Below are 18,279 nucleotides of genomic sequence, written 5' to 3'. Positions count from 1 at the left end.
ATCACTGATTCACAAAACATTATTTTAGTACCCACTGTGTGTCAGGAACTGGGATTATAAAAAATGAATATGAAAATCAGTGCTTCCAAGAAGTTCATAGTTTATTAGGAAAATGAGTCATACAAATAATTGCAGTATCATATGATAATTAAGACATGATTCTGTGATATGTGGTATGATAAATACAAGATACAACAGAAACTCTGAAGGCAGAATGACCAACTTGGCCTAGAGGAAAGATTTAGGAAAGCTTTACAGAGGTGGCAACATTTGAGCTGAGTCTTGAAGGAAAGGAAAGGCATTTTATGCAGGGCTAACAATTTGCCATCAATCAGTCAATCAATCAATAGAAATAAAATGACATGGCATTTTTGTAGAATTGCAAATAGTTCTCTGTGACTGGTAGGCAAGAAGTAGGGTTACAAAGGTAGCAGTGGCCACATATGAAAAGTCTTTAATGTAATGATAGAAAGTTTGACATTTATACTGACTCATCAAAAAAATGTACACATAGTTTTTATATAATCAAATTTAAAGTTTATAAAATTCACTTGGATTACAGTGGTTCTCCAGTCTATCTCTAAGGACTGAGGCAAAGATGATTCTAAGGTTTACACTGGATCGATATCAAATGGTAACTACCGACAGAAATTTGGAAAACAAATAGGACAGCTGAGTTTAGTAGAAGAGGATGAGTTTTGTTAGTCATTTGGGATTGTGGTGACGATGAGGCATTCAAATGTAAATGTCTTTGCAGAGAACTGGAGACGTGAACTCACAGAAAGAGCTCATAGAGCAAGGTAAGTTCTGAAGGGCAGGTGGGTCAGAAGCCTTATAGGTGGATTTGTGGTACTAATTTATGACCTTGGTTTCCACTGGGATGGATAGGAAGATGTACCCTAGGATTCCCTTGGACTCAAGGTCATGTACGTAACAATTTGGAGATGGCCCCAGCCAATTTACCATTGGTATGAGCCCAGTGGGTCAAGAGATCTGTATTCTGCTGGTATGAACATTTAGCAGCTATTTTTGTGTCTTCAATGGGACTGCAGGATATAATTGGCCATACTGAAGTTAACAAAATTTACTCAACAGGCTTTGAATGATAGCAATCAGGTTATTAGCCTATTGAATTCTGAGGTCTCTCAGATGAGAAAAGCAGTGTTGCAAAGCCACATGGCACTTTACATTCTTATAGCATCCCAGGGAGGCCTCTATGCCATAATTCAAACTGAATGCTATGTTTTCATACCCAATGAATCCTCTAACATAACACATGTAATGAATCACATGAAAAATCAGATTTCTGCCTTCCTAGTCTTGACAATATCTTCAAAAACTAGTTTGGCATAGGAAGTTCTTGGCTTAAATATTTACTTAGAACTCTATTAATGCTATTAGGTATATTGTTTGTATTTTGCCTGTTTTACAAGATTATTGTTTGTTGTTTTACCAAATGGGTGATTCATCCTCCAGTAAAAATAATGGTCACTAGGTGACTTAAAGCAGTTGACCAGATATATATTTCTATATGAGACAATGATTGCAATAGTGTAACTCTAGATATGGGAAGAAACAAGAGGCAATTTTTTCCTGGACGATGACAGACCAGTAAGATAGGTGGTCCAGAGGCTTTGGGCTACTGTTAATAAGGGCACATTGAGTAGCCTATCAACGAAACCCTGTCTTGACCTAGGAATAAGCACCCCTAGCACCATGGGACAAAATAGTCATGAAACACCTCCCAGACCATGGTCAAGTTTATGACCATGAGGGATCCCTGCCAACTAAAAACTTGGCATTTCCCATCTGCCCCTACAACAATTAAAGTACAATCACAAGCTGCTGTAGCCACTGACCTTTAGCACACCCCAAAAGGAGTTCAGGGTGGAGATAAGGAATGAGGCACTCTGTGCTCTCAGGAAAACTGGCAGAACAGGCCTTATGATAGCTAGATATTTTCAGAAGATTTTATAAGCCCAGATTCTTTATTTCCCCGTATCTAGAAAAGTACTAAAATCATTAATGGAGCCATCTGCTCCTCATGACTACCAGTAACCTTCTGCAAAAATGCGTGCTTGATTGCATGGATCGCCCTTCACCAAAATCACATTTATACTCACCTTCCTTCCCCACTTCCTCTTCAGACAGTTACTCAGAGCTAGCTGAAATGCTGTTTCCAGGGCTCTAGTCCTCATTTTGCCCCAAATAAAACTTAACTCACAATTCTCACATTGTGTGATTTTATTTCAGTCAACAAGTTAATGTTCTAAAGTCCACATTTGAGACCCTTTGTGAATGTGACACCTAGAGAAATAGCTCTCCTGAATCTTCCCGCACTCCCAAAGGAAAATTTTAAAAAAATAAGTCAATCAAAAAGATTAGTTATTTAAAAAATGCTTTTATGAATTTGGCCTTCAAAACCTTAAAAAAAAACTTAAAAAGGGTTACAATCATGACAATAATTTTCAATACAAGTGAAAAAGCAACCAAAAGATGTGTAATGTAGTACAAAAATGACACAAAGAAGAGCTTAGAAAAGTGACAGGCCTTCACAGAAGCAAGATGAGAAAATGCAGTAAGAGAAAACTGTGCAGTGACAACTAACAGGTGTTGGAGCTCAGCTCCCGTGCGGAAGAAACTCCCAAATTCCAATAATCATGGTAGACACTGTGTCGAAAGTGCATGCCATGTGCACTTTAAGAATGTTAATTAAGCTCGGGTAATGCTTACAACTACCTAAAAGGTAAGTTTCATTATCACCTTTTAATAAGATGAGTGAAGCACAGAAGGGTTGAGTGACATTTAAAGTAACCAAGCTAGTGAAGGAAAGGTTAAGGAAAACAAAAACAAAAACAAAAACACCACGCCTGTCTAACTCCAAAACCCATGTTCTTGCCCATTAATCTCTTTTCTGAATCCAGGTCAACACGTGTTTCCGGGCAGTTTTTAATAAAAAAATACATGACTTTCCCCCACTGTATTTTCACTTAATGTGAGGGCAGCGACAGCACGGGATAATGGAAGAGTGCTGAGCTAAAGGTGAGATATACCTGTTCTCCTATTTCACGAGACTGATAGCAAAATAAAAGGAGACAATACATATGAAGTATTTGAAATGTTTAAGATTTTTTTAATTAAGGCATCATTATAGCATATATTGCTTGAATACTTCTTGTTTTCCTTATTTCAAAAAGGTATTTTAGATAATATAAGGCACGGATGTAGATTCTGGAAAATAACAGGCTATTAAAAATAGAGAACTTTAAAGACAAAATTTTTAGTTTATTTTTACTAATTTTTCCTAGAACCAGCTTTGATTTTCATTTGTGGCACACTACGTAACACACCACAGTAAGCTTTTTTTTTTTAACTCCCTCAATGATTAAAAGTGGCTAACAATTCCTTTAACAGTTGGAAATTTAATGGTATATTCTTGATATAAGTTTATTCCCTTCTCTGCAGATATTTCTTTACCCCAGATAGTTTTTGTATTATTATCTCAGCCTTAACTAACATGAATTTTTTTGCATCTTCATGTTTCTTTCATCACGATTTCTTAGGTCTATACATATTCACATATAAATACTACTACAAATGTTTATAGAGCATATTTCTAACACATCAGACATTTTGCTAGAAGCTAGCAAAATAGTATAAATGATGTAGGAACTATCAAAGGATGATGTAAAACCTACCAATATAAGCCTACTTTCTGTGGCCTTCACAGCGAAAATATCTGTTAAATAAATGAACTTCTTTCTAGGCTACACCCGCATTACATTCAAAATTCCTATGACAGTGTGAAAATAAGTATTCTGTATACTTCATTCTACTTCTATGTGAGCATACTTAACAAAATGATGAAAATGCTTACTTACTCGTACACCTTTAGGACCTGGATTGCCTTCTGGTCCAGCTAAACCCTAGTGTGAACAAACGGCATCATCGTCATACTACAGTACTTTTTAAAGAGTTGTTGATAAATCGGGTAATTAAAAGGGCATATAAAAAGGTATCAGTTTCACAAGTATAAACTTCAGAACTCTATATGCTTAGTGAAGATTATACACATTCAAGGAAGTTTAGAATTTCAAAACCAAAAGAGGCACTGTATATAATATATACAGAAATGTATTTTCAATGCCCAAATAAAGTAGATTAACACATTGTCAGACACAAAATTTTTAACTTACTTCTCACTGGAAAATTGTTCTTTTGAAACACTTCTAATCAACTATCTAAAATATATTCCAACTTTAAAAAACACATTTTTAACTTCAGATCAATGTCCATATGTTTGAGTATTTATACTTTATACTTTTCAGATAACACTAATCATTGCTTGGTGGTAAGACTCATATAGTACACTACATGTATTTTTAAAGGCTTTAAAAATGAAATTTTTTAACAATAGATTATTTTTTGGCATTTTTAGTTCCCTAATTTTTGAGAATAAAAAAAGGTATTTGACATAAATGTAGTTTCCCAGCATGCTAAATGAATAATTAACTTCAAGAGTAAGTAATCAATTCATAAAAGCCTAAGAAAGAAAACTTGTTCTCTTATCAGTCTACATGAAGTAGCTAGAGAAAGTTAGACCCTTGAGAGAAATAAACGTGAAGTGATTAGAATAAATTTTCAGAACAGCATACAAAGACTTGAATCCAGTTCAAATAAGTACACAGACAGTGGTATATGTAGCACTGCCAACTGTGTCCCAAGCTTTTATAATTGTATTATTAAAAAGCTTTGCTTATCATACCAAGTCTTAACTCTTATTATTGCTTCACTACAGTCAGTGGCCATACTGTAAAATCAGCAGCAAGGCTGCGGTAACATCTATTAGCCCACTGGGCATTCTAATTTAGAAGGCTCTACTGTATAAAGCATCAAACCTGTTAAAACACTGCACTCCCATTTTAAACAAAATTTTCTGCAGTAAAATTTTTGAAGGATTTTTCCAATTTTGTCAAAATTATTTTGCTACAATTCATTATTTAATAAAAATAAACCGATTATCATTTGAACATTAACTCTTGAAATCAGAACATACAATGTATTAACCAAGAGAATATAAAAGGAGAAGTATAAATATAGTTACCTCACCTGCCTGCCAGGGTAACCACGTGAACCAGTATTACCAGTGAATCCTGGAATTCCCTAAAAGGAAAAAAATAATTAAACAATACAAAAAAGTCAAAAGAAGCCCAAGGGAACAAATTTGGTGCATTCATAATACTCAAATTTGGAAAGAGTTTTTCCCACATAAAAATGCTACAGGTTCTGCACATGGCTTATGTGATTGAAATAATCTATTTGAAATAAAAATGAAATAAAATTGCTAAATAAAAATAAATAAAACTGTTAGACTAGAGACCCAAATGAGACACTGATTATTAATAACGATAAATCTAAGATGAACAAATCCAGTGCTGCATACATTTTTAAAAACATTTATTCTTGAGAACAAGGTGGTACATTTCTTAATAACCAGTATCTTTTTGGATTGAATTCCTTCTTGTCTCGGTCATCCTGCAACTCTCAGCTGTCTGAGCATGAGCCTTCGAAGACTAAAAGGGGCAGTGAACTTCAAAACCAACCTCTTCTTCCTTCCTATAGTTAAGTTACCCTTATAGCAAGTCTGATTAAGTAAATGGATATTAAGTGGTAAACACCTGCATCATGACATAGGTCTACCTAAAAATTCGCTTCGCAGTTTTGGATAGGAAACTCATTTGGAATTGACAATTGTTTTTTCTTTCTTTCTTTTTCTTTCTTTCTTCTTCTTCTTCTTTTTTTTTTTTTTCCAGGGGGAAGGTAATTAGGTGCTTATTTATTTTCAGAGGAGGTACTAGGGATTGAACCCAGGACCTTGTGTATGCTAAGCATGGGCTCTACCACTTGAGCTGTACCCTTTCCCCTTGAATTGACAACTTTGTATTACTGATTTAAAACAAAGTTTGCTCAATCAAGGAAAGCTGATATATGGGGACGCAAAGGCCTAAGAAAAGAAATTTGCTGCAGAACTGTGTGGAAAAGTACGAAGAAATATCTTCACTTTTTTTTTTACTTTCTTCCACTGATACATCATTCATACATTCATTCAGTTTATTCAGAGTTTAGGACTATTAAGTAATTTATGAACCAAGGAAATGCCAGAAGAATGTATGCTGAGCTGTCTTTACTTAACCTTCAATGGTGACATTTCATAGATTCTTTATTATGTAAAATTCATTCCCTGTTTATTGCTTGTAAAGGAGATAATAAAAGGTACTGGCCCTTTGCCTCTCTGCTCTGAATTATACAGAAGAGTGTTACCTCCAGTTTAAGTATGAAAACGCTATAAAATTCCTAAAATTTGGAAAATCTAGAGAAAAAACAGACCAAGTAAAAGGCAAATTGAGGATCATGGTTGAGTTTTTGCCTTCCCATTCTGTTAGACTTCTAAGTTCCTGATATATCCTTCTCTCCGCTTTTCTCAGAATCCATCTTTCAGTTTTGTTTTCTCTCATTTCTCGCCCTTCTCTTCACCTTCCTTCCCTTGCTCCAACAATTACCATTTACTGAGCACTTTTTTATGTGCCAATTGCTATGCCAAGCACTTTTCATCTACTTTCACCTATGAGATAGCCAGCATTTTCCTCATTCTACATTTGAAGAAACTAAGATACAGAGAAGTTACAAAACTTGCCCAAAGATGGCACAGGGAGTAAGCACCAGATTCGGGATATGAACCTAGACAATCTGACAGAAGTTGTCACGTGTGTGAATGCGCACATGCACACACACACACATATACGCACACATGCACACATATACATACAGACACATATACGACAGTAAACAATTAAACAGAATGTTGAATAAACAGTGGCCTTCTGAGAATCACATAAAATTCTCATCTACATGTACAGAGATTATATCCTATGAATTTCAGAAGCCGTATTTATATATATTACCTCATTAATATTATATGTAATATATATATTATCCTTATAATAACATTTACTGAGCACCTATCATGTGCCAGGCACTATTTCAGGTATATTGTTTAATTTGCTCCAGCCCTATAAGGTAGATATCATTATCGCTATTTTACAGATGAGAAAAATGAGACATAAGGCATTTATCACCAGTGGAAAGTTAACTTGGCTAGTAAATAGGAAGCCAGAATTTAAATCAGCAAGTCTAACTCCAGAGACCACCATTCAAGGCTGCCTCCCTAGTGCAGGCTTAAAGTGCAAATAACTTCCAGTAGGACTCCAGGGAAAGCCCTCTAATTATGAGATTTGTTTCTGTCTATTTACAACTGCTTCCTCAATTCCCCATCCAATTTTGAAACACACAGGCCTATATCCAGATATCCACAAAACCTTACCCTTGGGAATGCCAATAGTAAGGAGTTTTTGCTCTGTAGTCACTACCTTGCTAACGCCAACGCCAACCACCACCCCTTTCATTTGTTTCCTAGCCAAATCAGGTCACTGGACCTCAATTAAAAAGCATTCTAAGACATAAATAAAGTCTGATTTTCAATGGATTTTCATAGAGGGTGTTAAGACAACACGTAGAGATATAACACATTCCAGCTGCACAGAGAAATACACAAAAGGACTCCACTCCATGACTAAGTACTTCTCTGCTGGAATGCAGTAGCAGTAAACAAAGTAAACAAGACATGAGGGTAGTCTGATGTGGCATAAACATATTCTAAGCCAACCACACCCTAAAATCACTTGGACAACCACAGAAGCTCAAAAGAAACTCAAAACCAATATTACAACTTAATTCACTCTGCATTTAAAAATGACTTTTAAAAAGAAAAAGGCTCACTAAGCTCTGCAGATTGAATAGAGGAATTTACACAAAAGTTATATCTCTACCCCTTGGAAGAAACAGGAACAGTAAACCTGCCCCAATCCCACTTCTCATTCCAAGAGTCAAAGTCTGAGTCAGACTTCATGGAGAGCCCCAACTCAGCCACCATGGGGCATCCCCATACCTTAGCTTCTCATTAGTAAAACAAAATAATATCTAGGTCATAGGAGAAAACAGAATAATGTGTAAAAACATATTTAAGATGGGGGTAACTGCAGCAATTCTTAGCGATGCTGGGCATTTAATCAGTTAACAGTTAACATATGGAAATATTCAATAAATAACTATACTGCTGGAAGTTCCAGTTAACAGTAGTATAGTTGGGCAACTCATAAGCACTCAGTGAACAACAGCTCTCATTACTAGAGTTTGCATGAGATGATATAATTATTTTTCCAAATGTTTGTTGGCCTATTTATAGATATTTATAAATTTTCCAGAAGTGAATGTCTCCTAGCCAATTAGTTATGTGCCTCTTAATGTCCCTAGTGTTTCCGCAGTTAAAATGCAAAATGCTTTTAGTTGTTCTTCAGAGTTATCACCAATTTTGCCTTTTTTTCTAGAAAGAAATAAAAAGAAAGCAAGAACTGACTGCAAAATACTTTTTCCAACCTTTAAAATTGATTTTAGATTCTTCTCAAATCACATCACCCTCAGAACAGTGACATGTACACTGACAGCATCAGGCTATCGAGCAGTTGCAGAGACCCGGTCAGCACAGACAGATGGTCAGTTTTTCACTTACTTGTGATGTGTCAGGCTTTCTTCACTGGAATCCACACATTTCTGCCAAAACAGTATTCTAGGAATTTTTTTTCCCTCCCCAGGAGCTAATCCCTCCTGCCCTTCTGATTTTTTTCCCATAAATGCTCAAATGCTTTTCAGCACTTGTTTGATCTTCAGGAAACTGGGACTGTATTGCTACAGATACACACATCACTTTGCTTGCCATGTCTACTAATTAGTAATCTTGAAAAATTGTGCCTCAGGAACTGAACAGAGTTTACTGTCCTTCTTAGCATAAATTAAAGAGAAAATTGGCTTTATTTCTTCACTTATCTTTCCCTTAGGGATAATCCATCACTTTTCTTTCTGGAGCTCCCTTTAGGGCTTCCCGAGGCTCTCTGCTAAATCTCCAATAACGGTATTTTTCACCCTAGTTAGTATCGAATCCCCTACCCTCTTCACTGATTTATTCATACTGGCCTAGTACACCCTGTATTGAAAACAAGATATATGGCTTTATTCTTTCCTGCGACATAATTATTTTCAGGTGGGAGAGAGAAGGAATAACATGATCAATAACTAAATAGTTCCCAAACATTTTAAATACGTGTGTATGAATAGGATGGACGACAGACAGCATACGTGCCATTCTAATTTGGATTGTTATTAAAATCTACTTGCATTCCCTCTTGCAAAGGTAGGGACCTAATAGTTATGAATAGGCTTTGGAGAGCAGGCAAGCCCCTGAAACTCAAAAAAAACAAACAAATCAGGTGTGTGTGTGTACGTGCGTGTGTGCATGTCAGTGCATGAACTGTGCACGGATAATCTGGGGAAGCGGTTGTTCACAGCATTTATGAGATCCTCACAGGGGCTGGTGAACCACAAAAGTTTAAGAACTGCTGGTTTGGAGCATGTTAGGCAGATACTGAAAGTCAGTCTCAGGTATGAAAAAAAAAAACTGTAATAATCAATTAAAAGTCTGTCCTGCACTAAACAGAGTAAAAAATCACTGAGAAGAAAAACTGAAAGAACGACTGGGGAAAAATCATCTCTCCGTAGAGTTCCCGACTGTGTCTTTTTCACTGGAGAAGGTGTAAGTGCTGTAAATGAAGAATACTTACTTGTTCACCTCTGAGTCCTGGGAGCCCTGGATAGCCTTTGAGACCCTGCAAGGGTGAAGGTGAAGACATGCTGTGAAAAGTAAACCCATTTGAGCCAAACAACTAAATAATGGTTCTCAGTTGTCTTTTACATTCGGTTTTCTCATCAATACAAATGTAATTCTTACTAATCTATTTCTTATAATCCCTTTAAATAAAATTTTGATTTTTTTTTACAGAATAAATTTCCTATTAATAATTCTTAATTTATCTGGAGTGTTATTTAAATGATTTGCTATTATTTAACTAAAACGGTAGCACAGTAGTAAATAAAAATAGCATCTTTTATTAAAGGCTGGTGTCTAGCAATGGATCTGCTAAATTCTGCTGAAGCTTTTTTAAAGTTGGTTTGAGTTCATTGATGCTGAAAAAAAATGCTCTCAGCCATAATCTGTTTCCATTTTTTTTAAAAGGCTGGTGTCTAGCAATGGATCTGCTAAATTCTGCTGGAGTTCTTTAAAAGTTGGTTTTAGTTCATTAACGCTGAAAAAATTGCCCTCCGTCATAATCTGTTTGTAATTATTGAAAAACTGGACCATATTCAGGCAGTTTCTCTAATGTAAGTGACTGTCATAACACTTCATGAATAAAACTAAGACAAATGAAAGAGACTGCTCACAGGTCCATCAAAAGGGGTTTTATAAAACTAAGAAATTAGTACCAAATGTTATATGTCAATCATACCTCAATTTAAAAAAAATCAGGAACAAAAATTTTCCAAACAAGAATCAAAATCAAATCTTAATCTCTATAATTAACACCCAAAGATATAAAAAATATAATATGCTTTATCCACTAGAAAGATCTTCTATGAGCACACGGAAGGAACCTCAAAGAAAGGACAGGAAGAAAGGACACTTTGAAGCTTACTTGTATAGCTTGAATCAACAATTAGTAAACTAACCTGCTGATACTAGAATTTGGCCTACATAAGAGAATAAGAAAAAGTTCCTTTTTAAAAGAAACTCTTAGGATTTTAAGCAAACCTCAAAAACCTGAAGTAAATTATAGCTTACAAATATCAAAAACTTCAAATTAATATACGGCAAACTGAATATAAATGTTTGAGCTTTCAGGATATAGAGTAATGGAGTGAAGAGTCATTCAGGATTAATTATTGAGGGTTTATCAACTCGGATTAATGAATTAGAGAAAGAAATGATGCTCTGATTAGACAATAGGGAAATTAGAAAGGCTTCTATTTGAAAAATAAGAAAATGATTTAAGGAGCTTTTGAGATGATAAACTTAAAAAGTAAAACATTTAAGTAAGAGAGGCCTTTTGGGAACCAGAGAGAAGACTGGAAAACATAAGAAAGGGAGTTTGGAGACAAACATTTTTTGTGTAATCTGTACTGTTATATGTGAGCACATTAGTAACAAGGGATAACAGAAGGAAAAAAGCAGGAGGGCAGAGGAAAAGACCTGTCCTCTGGGAGCTCTGTTCTTTCGTGATTAGGCTCTTAGAAATCAGCAAGTGGCCGTGAGAAAGAAGAGGGCAAAAAGAAGGAAGGAACAAAGAAACTTCAGTGAGCTATGTGCCAGACCTCATGCCAGCCATGTCTAAATACCCGACCTAATTCTATGGCAATCCCGTGAAGAAGGCATCTTTCCCATTTTTACAGATAAGAAAACTAAGCTCTGAGAAATAATTTGACCAAAGTCATGTGGGTAGAAAGGTGGAATCACGCTGGCTTGATAGACTTATCAAGAACTGAGTAACCTGCCCTTCCATTTCGTTTATGTGCCTACATTTGTCTGACTCAAACGTGGCCTGTCCTCATTCTCATCAAATGTTCCAGCACTAATTATAGATGACCAAGATAAATCAACACGCCGTATTTCATAAATCATGGTATTCTCAAAGTTACATTTACCAATAGCATGTAGTAACCCACAATTTCACTGAGTTTACACTTTTTTTAAAGATAGCTGAAGATCCGCCTAATGACTAAATATGAGACATATTGTTCTCAGCTTTCCAAGAGTTACACAAAGCTAAGTCTTTTCACTTTTAATAACGGGAAATAAGAAAGGTCCTCAGCCCTAAGACAGTGGGGGTGGCTCCCTGGGGCAAGGCAGCAGCCCCAGGACGGAAGCTGTAAGCCTGCAGGGGAGCGTCAGGGAGAGGAGGAGTGAGGAGCCAGGGGAGAGGCACACAGGTCGACAAACTCTGCCATCGGCCTATTACCTCTTTTTTTCTTTAAAGTGCGTGTCCATATATTTACTTCCTTATTTTTATTTCTGTGAACCCTCGAGTCTAGCTACGTGCTTCCCTTTCTCTATCTGATTCTCTGACCAGAGTTTCTTCCCTCCCCAGTCCACGGGGAAAGAGAAGGCTGTGGTGGTACAATTCTTTAGCTTACTCTCCTGAAGCACTTTATAACCATGAACTAGACATGCTGATCGTAATGTCTTCCATATGTACAGTTCCCTTTGAAGGGATTCTTCCTCAGCCAGAGACTCTGATAAGAAGGCAGCACCGAACAGTCACGATCTTTTCTTCATGAGCTCACTCCTGCTCCACTGCAGCCACAGGAGACGGCACTTGATCTAACGGAAGCCAACACGAAGTCTGGCCAGTAGCCTGAGGTCACTTGGAATGAAGAGTTCTGCCTAAATAGGGACAAGCAGGGCCAACCAAATTCTTTTTAAAATTAAGTTTAACTAGAAGGGAAAGGAAAGGAAAGGGAAGGAAAGGAAAGGAAAGGAAAGGGAAGGGAAGGGAAAAGGGAAAAGGAAAAAGGAAAAAGGAAAGGAAAAAGGAAAAAGGGAAAGGGAAAGGAAAGGAAAAAGAAAAATAAAGGAAGGGAGGAAAGGAGGGAGGGAAAGAAAGAAAGAAAAAGAGAGTGAGAAAGAGAAAGAAAGAGTCAAAGAGGGAGAGAAAGAAAGAAAGGAAGGAAGGAGAGAAGGAAGAAAAGCAAGAAAAAAAGAAGAGGAGGGAGAAAGAAAGAAAAAAAAGGAAGGAAGGAAGGGCGGGTTGATTGAGGTACTTTGCTGTAGCTGGAAAGATTTACCAAAAAAAAAAAAAAAAGGGTAAGAGGAAGAGAAGCCAAAATGTAAGTAAAAAATTTAGAGTAAGCAGAAACTCTATTAAGAAAGAAAGTTGTCAGAGGAAAGCCAGATAACGCAAAAAGGCAGACGCAGAGTAGATGAGAAGCAATACAAATAGAAAAGAACAGAAAAAGACCCACAGATGAACGCTGAGACTCTCAGAGCTGCTTTGAATCATCGCCTGTCCCCAAGAGGCCAGGTTACATTACAGTGCCTATTTTTAGATTCCACAGGTCCCTGGTTTCCCTTAATGCTGTAGAGAGAATTGAAATAATTCTTCCTTGAAATAGCGTAAGTATCCATTCTTTGCAATCAGAAGAGCCTAAGTAAAACAGAATGTTTTGGGTTTGGTTTTGTTTACTGCTAATAATGAAAAGATCAAGCACACTGAGTTCTAGACCCAGTTTTGCCACTAACCAGTCATGAGTTTCAAAGTCTTCATTTGTAAAATGACAGCAGTGAATTGAATTATTGCTAAATTTTCCCTTAATGCCAGCATTCTGTGATTACTTGAACCCGTAAGAAAAGTCACCACTTTTTTTTTTCAGCTTTCATTGAATGAAAAACAAAGGCATATTCTAAGAGTCAATTCAGACTTGGAGGCACAGGAAGAATTCAACTGAGACTGACGTATGTATCAGAGGAAAACCAGATTCAGGCTCCGAAAGGCATATGATCTGAAACAAAGACAGGGACTCTGGGATGAAAAGAATGAAAGAGAGTGGGTCAGGTAAGAGGCTATTACGATAGTCTAGGGGAAAGATGATTATAAGTTAGATTTGAGGGTGGAGTTAAAGATGGTAAATAAACCCCTTAAAAAGTTCAAATTTAAGCTCCTGGTCTGTTTTATTCAATGTGGTATCCCTAGTGCCTAGAACATAGTAAGTGCCAGTTAATTGATGGCAAGACTTGAGTGAATAAGCGAACTGATGGGAAGACTTCGATGGAGTTGAGAGTTACGTAGGGGGAAATAAATTCCAAGTATTTAATTAGATATCTCAATTCTCTTAATGTTGAGATGAAAGGTAGTAAGTCAGAGAAAAACACCTTTTGTTATTTTTCAATGTAATATTATGCTGTAATACACAGGAGTTAGCATACTATTGTATCAAAGCCTCCATTTAGTCCCTAATTTGTGATTACTGGCCTCATTTATTTTCTACTTAAATACCAGTCTGTAATATTTTAAAAAGCAAAAAGAATAAGTTCCTGGGAAAACTGCCTAATTCAAGCTTTGGCATAGCTCCTATCTAGGGACCTGGCACTTTATTTTTAAAAATTTGTTTACACTGTAGTCTTTTGAAAATGCTCTTGGAGTCACTGTTTTCTATACTTTCTATAGGAAGAAAAGTCCAGTAACTAACAACATATGATTTTTCTCTGATGAATATATTGAAACAAACTGATGTGAACACATTCCTTAAGGCATGCCAATAGAAAAATTTACAAATTCTGTTTTAGAACAGATTATAATGAGTTAGAGTTGTCTCAATTTTTGTTATTGCCTTACCAAGAATTCCAATGATAAATTGGTCTTAGAATCTAATTTTAATATAGAGATCTTAATACTTATTTTAACAAGGATTTGAACCCTAACAAATATGTTATCAATAGGTGACCACCCAGGACAAAAAGAAGAAAAAGAGAGACAACTGAATTAAAATCAGAAAGATTAAAGGATGGAAAAGAAATGAATTTTAAGTATACACCTGAACCTCCCCAAGTAACTAAAATTTGGATAAAAAATGTTTACCCATAAGGAAAACTGTGGCACCATTTACAAAAAGGCCCCCCTCACTTTGCGTGATAGTGGTATCGGGTGGTAAGAATGACGATACAAGTTGAAACCATGCAAAGCAATCTCAATGATGAGAAAAATTACAATTTTTCTGTGTCCTTTAAAATTTTTGGTCAAAATGTTAAAAATCCTGTTACATTTGTATAGGAAAATTTTAAAAAGTTAATTAATTTAGTACAGTGTAACCGAAAACATTAGACATAGTGAGATTTAAAGTACCATTTCTTTGAAAAAAAGCTTATGAAGGCTAGTTTGAATAGTGCCTGTCTTGTAAGAATTATTATACTGAGCGAGAATATGTTCTGTTTTGGCAAATTATCCTAAGTATGGATCAACTTTCAATGTTTTATTCTTTGCACTTTCAATGCCATGAAATAGCTCCAAGAGTTCTTCTAATGTAAACTGTTTTTGCTATTGTAACCTTCTCTGAGACATCTCTATCCTATACATCAAACCCTTTCCTCGAAAAGTTCATCTTTACCATGTTCCTCTGACTGCATATCTAGTCTCCCAAATGGCAGCATGTCCCAGGATCAGCTGTACGTTCTGCCATTCCATTTACGTTCAGTTCTAATTTTAATTTCCATGTTATCACTGTTCCTTTATTTCACGGTACTTTCATCTTTATTGGCCAATTGATTCCTTCGAGTGTCCATTTGTGTAAAATGTCACATAGGTTTATCACTGAGACACAAGGAAGCAGTACGGCTATGCACTCTGCTGTCTGTGCATGAACTAACACATGTGCGGTCTGCAAGCACCAGCAGCTCTGAACGAAATGATGTGTCTGATCATTGATCTCAAGGCACATCTATTATTTACATAGTGACTTGTAAGCTGAAGACCCAGTAGCATAGATTATACTTCATGCAACTAATCACAGTTAATATATTGTGGTAAGTGAAATCTGAACCATATTGCCGGGATACTGGAGTTATTTAATTAAAGCTTGGTAGGTGAAATTTGTGTATATAGGAAACATGCAAAGTGAGAAATACATACATATTGAGAAAGATTCTCAATGATATAATCTCCATGTTGTCAACTTTGTACATGAATGGTTTCCTCCTTTTAACAGCTTAACCCCCTCTTTAAGTGGGAAGGACTTCTACTCACTGACATAAGGACTTTTCCTACGTATGAGATAGCATCCCCTATGGCATAAGACAACTTCTGTATTATCACTCTGCCTTTCTATCTCGGGCCTCCTGCCATAAACTTTAGGTTTCAGAAAGGCAGGAGCACTCCTCTCTGGAATCCACAAAATTGCCAAAGAAATTCTGGAGACTAAATGACTTGCCTCTGGTACACCCCTTGTTAAAACCCTTTAGTAGCTCTCTACTGTGTGATAAGTGCTTTACCATGGCATACAAGTTCCTTTATAATTTGACCCCTGAATACCTCTCAAGCCTTATGTTCTGACACCTCCTGCCTCACACCTCATATCCGCAAAGCAAGGGACTGCTTCACCCCTCCAAGCCTGGGTTTGTCATCACTTGCGAATAGACAGCACACATGTCTACTAACTACAGTATCGTCAGGGTAACTTCTACTCATCCTCAAGATGTAGATATCCTCAGATACTGCTTCTTTCCCTGTTCCCCAAATACTCCTCCACCTCCAGCCCCAGAAAGTTTAGGTAACCCTCAGCTATGTGCTATAAAAATCTTCTCACATCTTCATCACTGCACTTAGAAAATATAATTGCGATTTACTTCAGTAACTGTTTCCTTTTTCAGACAGTAAGCTACTTGAAGGCAGGACCTCTATCTTGTTTACATAATACTGGTGTTCTGAATGAACTGTGGGACAAAAGGATGCAATTAAAGCAACTGCAGCATTCTAGAGACAAATTTTATATCAAAACTGCTTCTTTCATTTGAAGCAACTTCCTTGTATCTCTTATTTCTGTCTAGTCTCGGGAAGCTGAGACAAAGGTGGGCTAACCTTAGACATGATCATGTGAAAGGCAACATCTCTGAGAGATCAGGGCAGGTTAACAAGTTCTATTTGCCCAACCTAAATGGGATGAAGGGTGTCTGGAGCTAGAGGACTGAGGGGAAATTAGACGGGTGAGAAGAGACACTGACTTGAAACGCAGCCCTTGAGGAGGAAGATGGCCACTAGGACCTGGTGAACGGGCACAGTCAATTAAACTTATAAGCAGCAATGTTCATTTATTCACTAATAATGTGTGCCATTTACTAGGCTGAAATAACCACAGTGAATAAAATATAGTCCTTGCACTTAAGGACTCCTAAATCACTCACATTCCCCGTTAGGCACTGCTACAGTACTGTTATACAAAAGCCAATATTAAATTTTCTTTTTCTGTGATGTAAGAATAGCATTCCTTTACAGATTAGGTAATTCTAAGTCCCTAGAAAAATTTGTCAAACACTACAGGACTCATATCAGCAATGCCTTGAGGAATACAAACAGCAGTTTATAGCCATGTTTTGGCCAAAATAACCAAAGAAAGCTATGGCGAAATTGAGAAATAATGATAAGACGGCCAGAGCTCATCAAAAAAGAATCCCTAAGCAAGAATTCAGAATGAGAAATCGACAACTATGAAAATTTAAGTACTACTTGAGGGAAGGCAATAAAGTTCCTAAAGTTTTAAGAATAAGAAGTTTAATTGTTTTCAAAAAATTAAATAGAAGAATGATCCCAGATAGCTGGGGAGCTTGAGGAGACTTAAGCCATAGGATGAAGACCACACAAACCTCTCTGTTCTACCCACCTCCCCTTCTTCTTGGAGCATGCTTCCCCAGTGCACGCAACAGACCCCTGCCAACTTCTGTCCCGAGCTCCTCACAACACTGACCTACTAACCTCCATTAAAGTTGTAGTCCTTCTTAACTAGTTCTCATGGAGAAAAACAGTACGATAAACTAACGATCAAAATGGTGCTACATGACCAATAACAGCTATTTCTGAAAACACAGAAATTTTTCAAAAAAAAAACTTCTGGAAACTGAAATACTTTTGGCCAAATGAGTTTATCATTAATGTTAGAATGTCAATCATAAGAGGGAAATAGCTTTGGACAAAGTAAAGCTTTCAAAGTCCCACAAATTACACCACGTTGGCAGCCACTGGCTTGTGTGTGGGGGAGTTCAGCGTGTGTTGTCTTGTTCTCAGCTTCCCCTACCATTAGTGGGAATGGCAGACTGCAAAGGAGATGGTCACAGCTATGACAGTACAGCCCGAAGCAGAAGCATGTGTGCTAGACGTTCAGCACTACACTTGAACCACGAGCCAACCCAAAGTAAAATGTTGTTCTGTAGATGTTTACAGGAATAATGGGCCACTGAGAAGGTGACCTATAGAATTAACAGGGAACAAGAGAATTCTCCTTATTTCTCTCCCCGGGGAACTGACTTTATTTTTATTGTAGTTCTCACTGACATCCAGCATTGTTACACCTCCTTAGGACTGTCCTTGCTTTAAATAGATTATGAAAAGCTGTACAGTTTGTGAGCGACTGATAAATCACAATGCATTCCGCTTGATGTTTTCAGTTCTTTTTTTCTTTTCCAACTTTATCAAGATGTTAACTGTGTACCTCCTATGCAATGGAAAATTGTTTTTAATTGAAATAATTTCATCAAATTAGAATAAGAATTCACACTGATTTACAATTACTATTAAA

General features: G+C 36.7%; 1 protein-coding gene across 1 annotated transcript in view; it reads right to left on the bottom strand.

Annotated features, from left to right (window-relative positions):
* COL24A1 (collagen type XXIV alpha 1 chain) overlaps window positions 1-18,279 on the bottom strand; it is a 397,032-nt gene that overhangs the window by 235,635 nt on the left and 143,118 nt on the right. Inside the window, exons 13-15 of the mRNA XM_072974057.1 lie at window positions 9,732-9,776; window positions 5,110-5,163; window positions 3,882-3,926 (exon numbers count right to left, since the gene is read on the bottom strand). Of these exons, the coding sequence (XP_072830158.1) occupies window positions 3,882-3,926; window positions 5,110-5,163; window positions 9,732-9,776 (144 nt within the window). The remainder of the gene's footprint in view (window positions 1-3,881; window positions 3,927-5,109; window positions 5,164-9,731; window positions 9,777-18,279) is intronic.

The sequence above is a fragment of the Vicugna pacos genome, chromosome 13, assembly GCF_048564905.1.
Source record: "Vicugna pacos chromosome 13, VicPac4, whole genome shotgun sequence".
NCBI lineage: Eukaryota > Metazoa > Chordata > Mammalia > Artiodactyla > Camelidae > Vicugna > Vicugna pacos.
The sequence above is the reverse complement of the archived record's forward strand: the minus strand, read 5'-3'. Positions and strand labels throughout refer to the sequence as shown.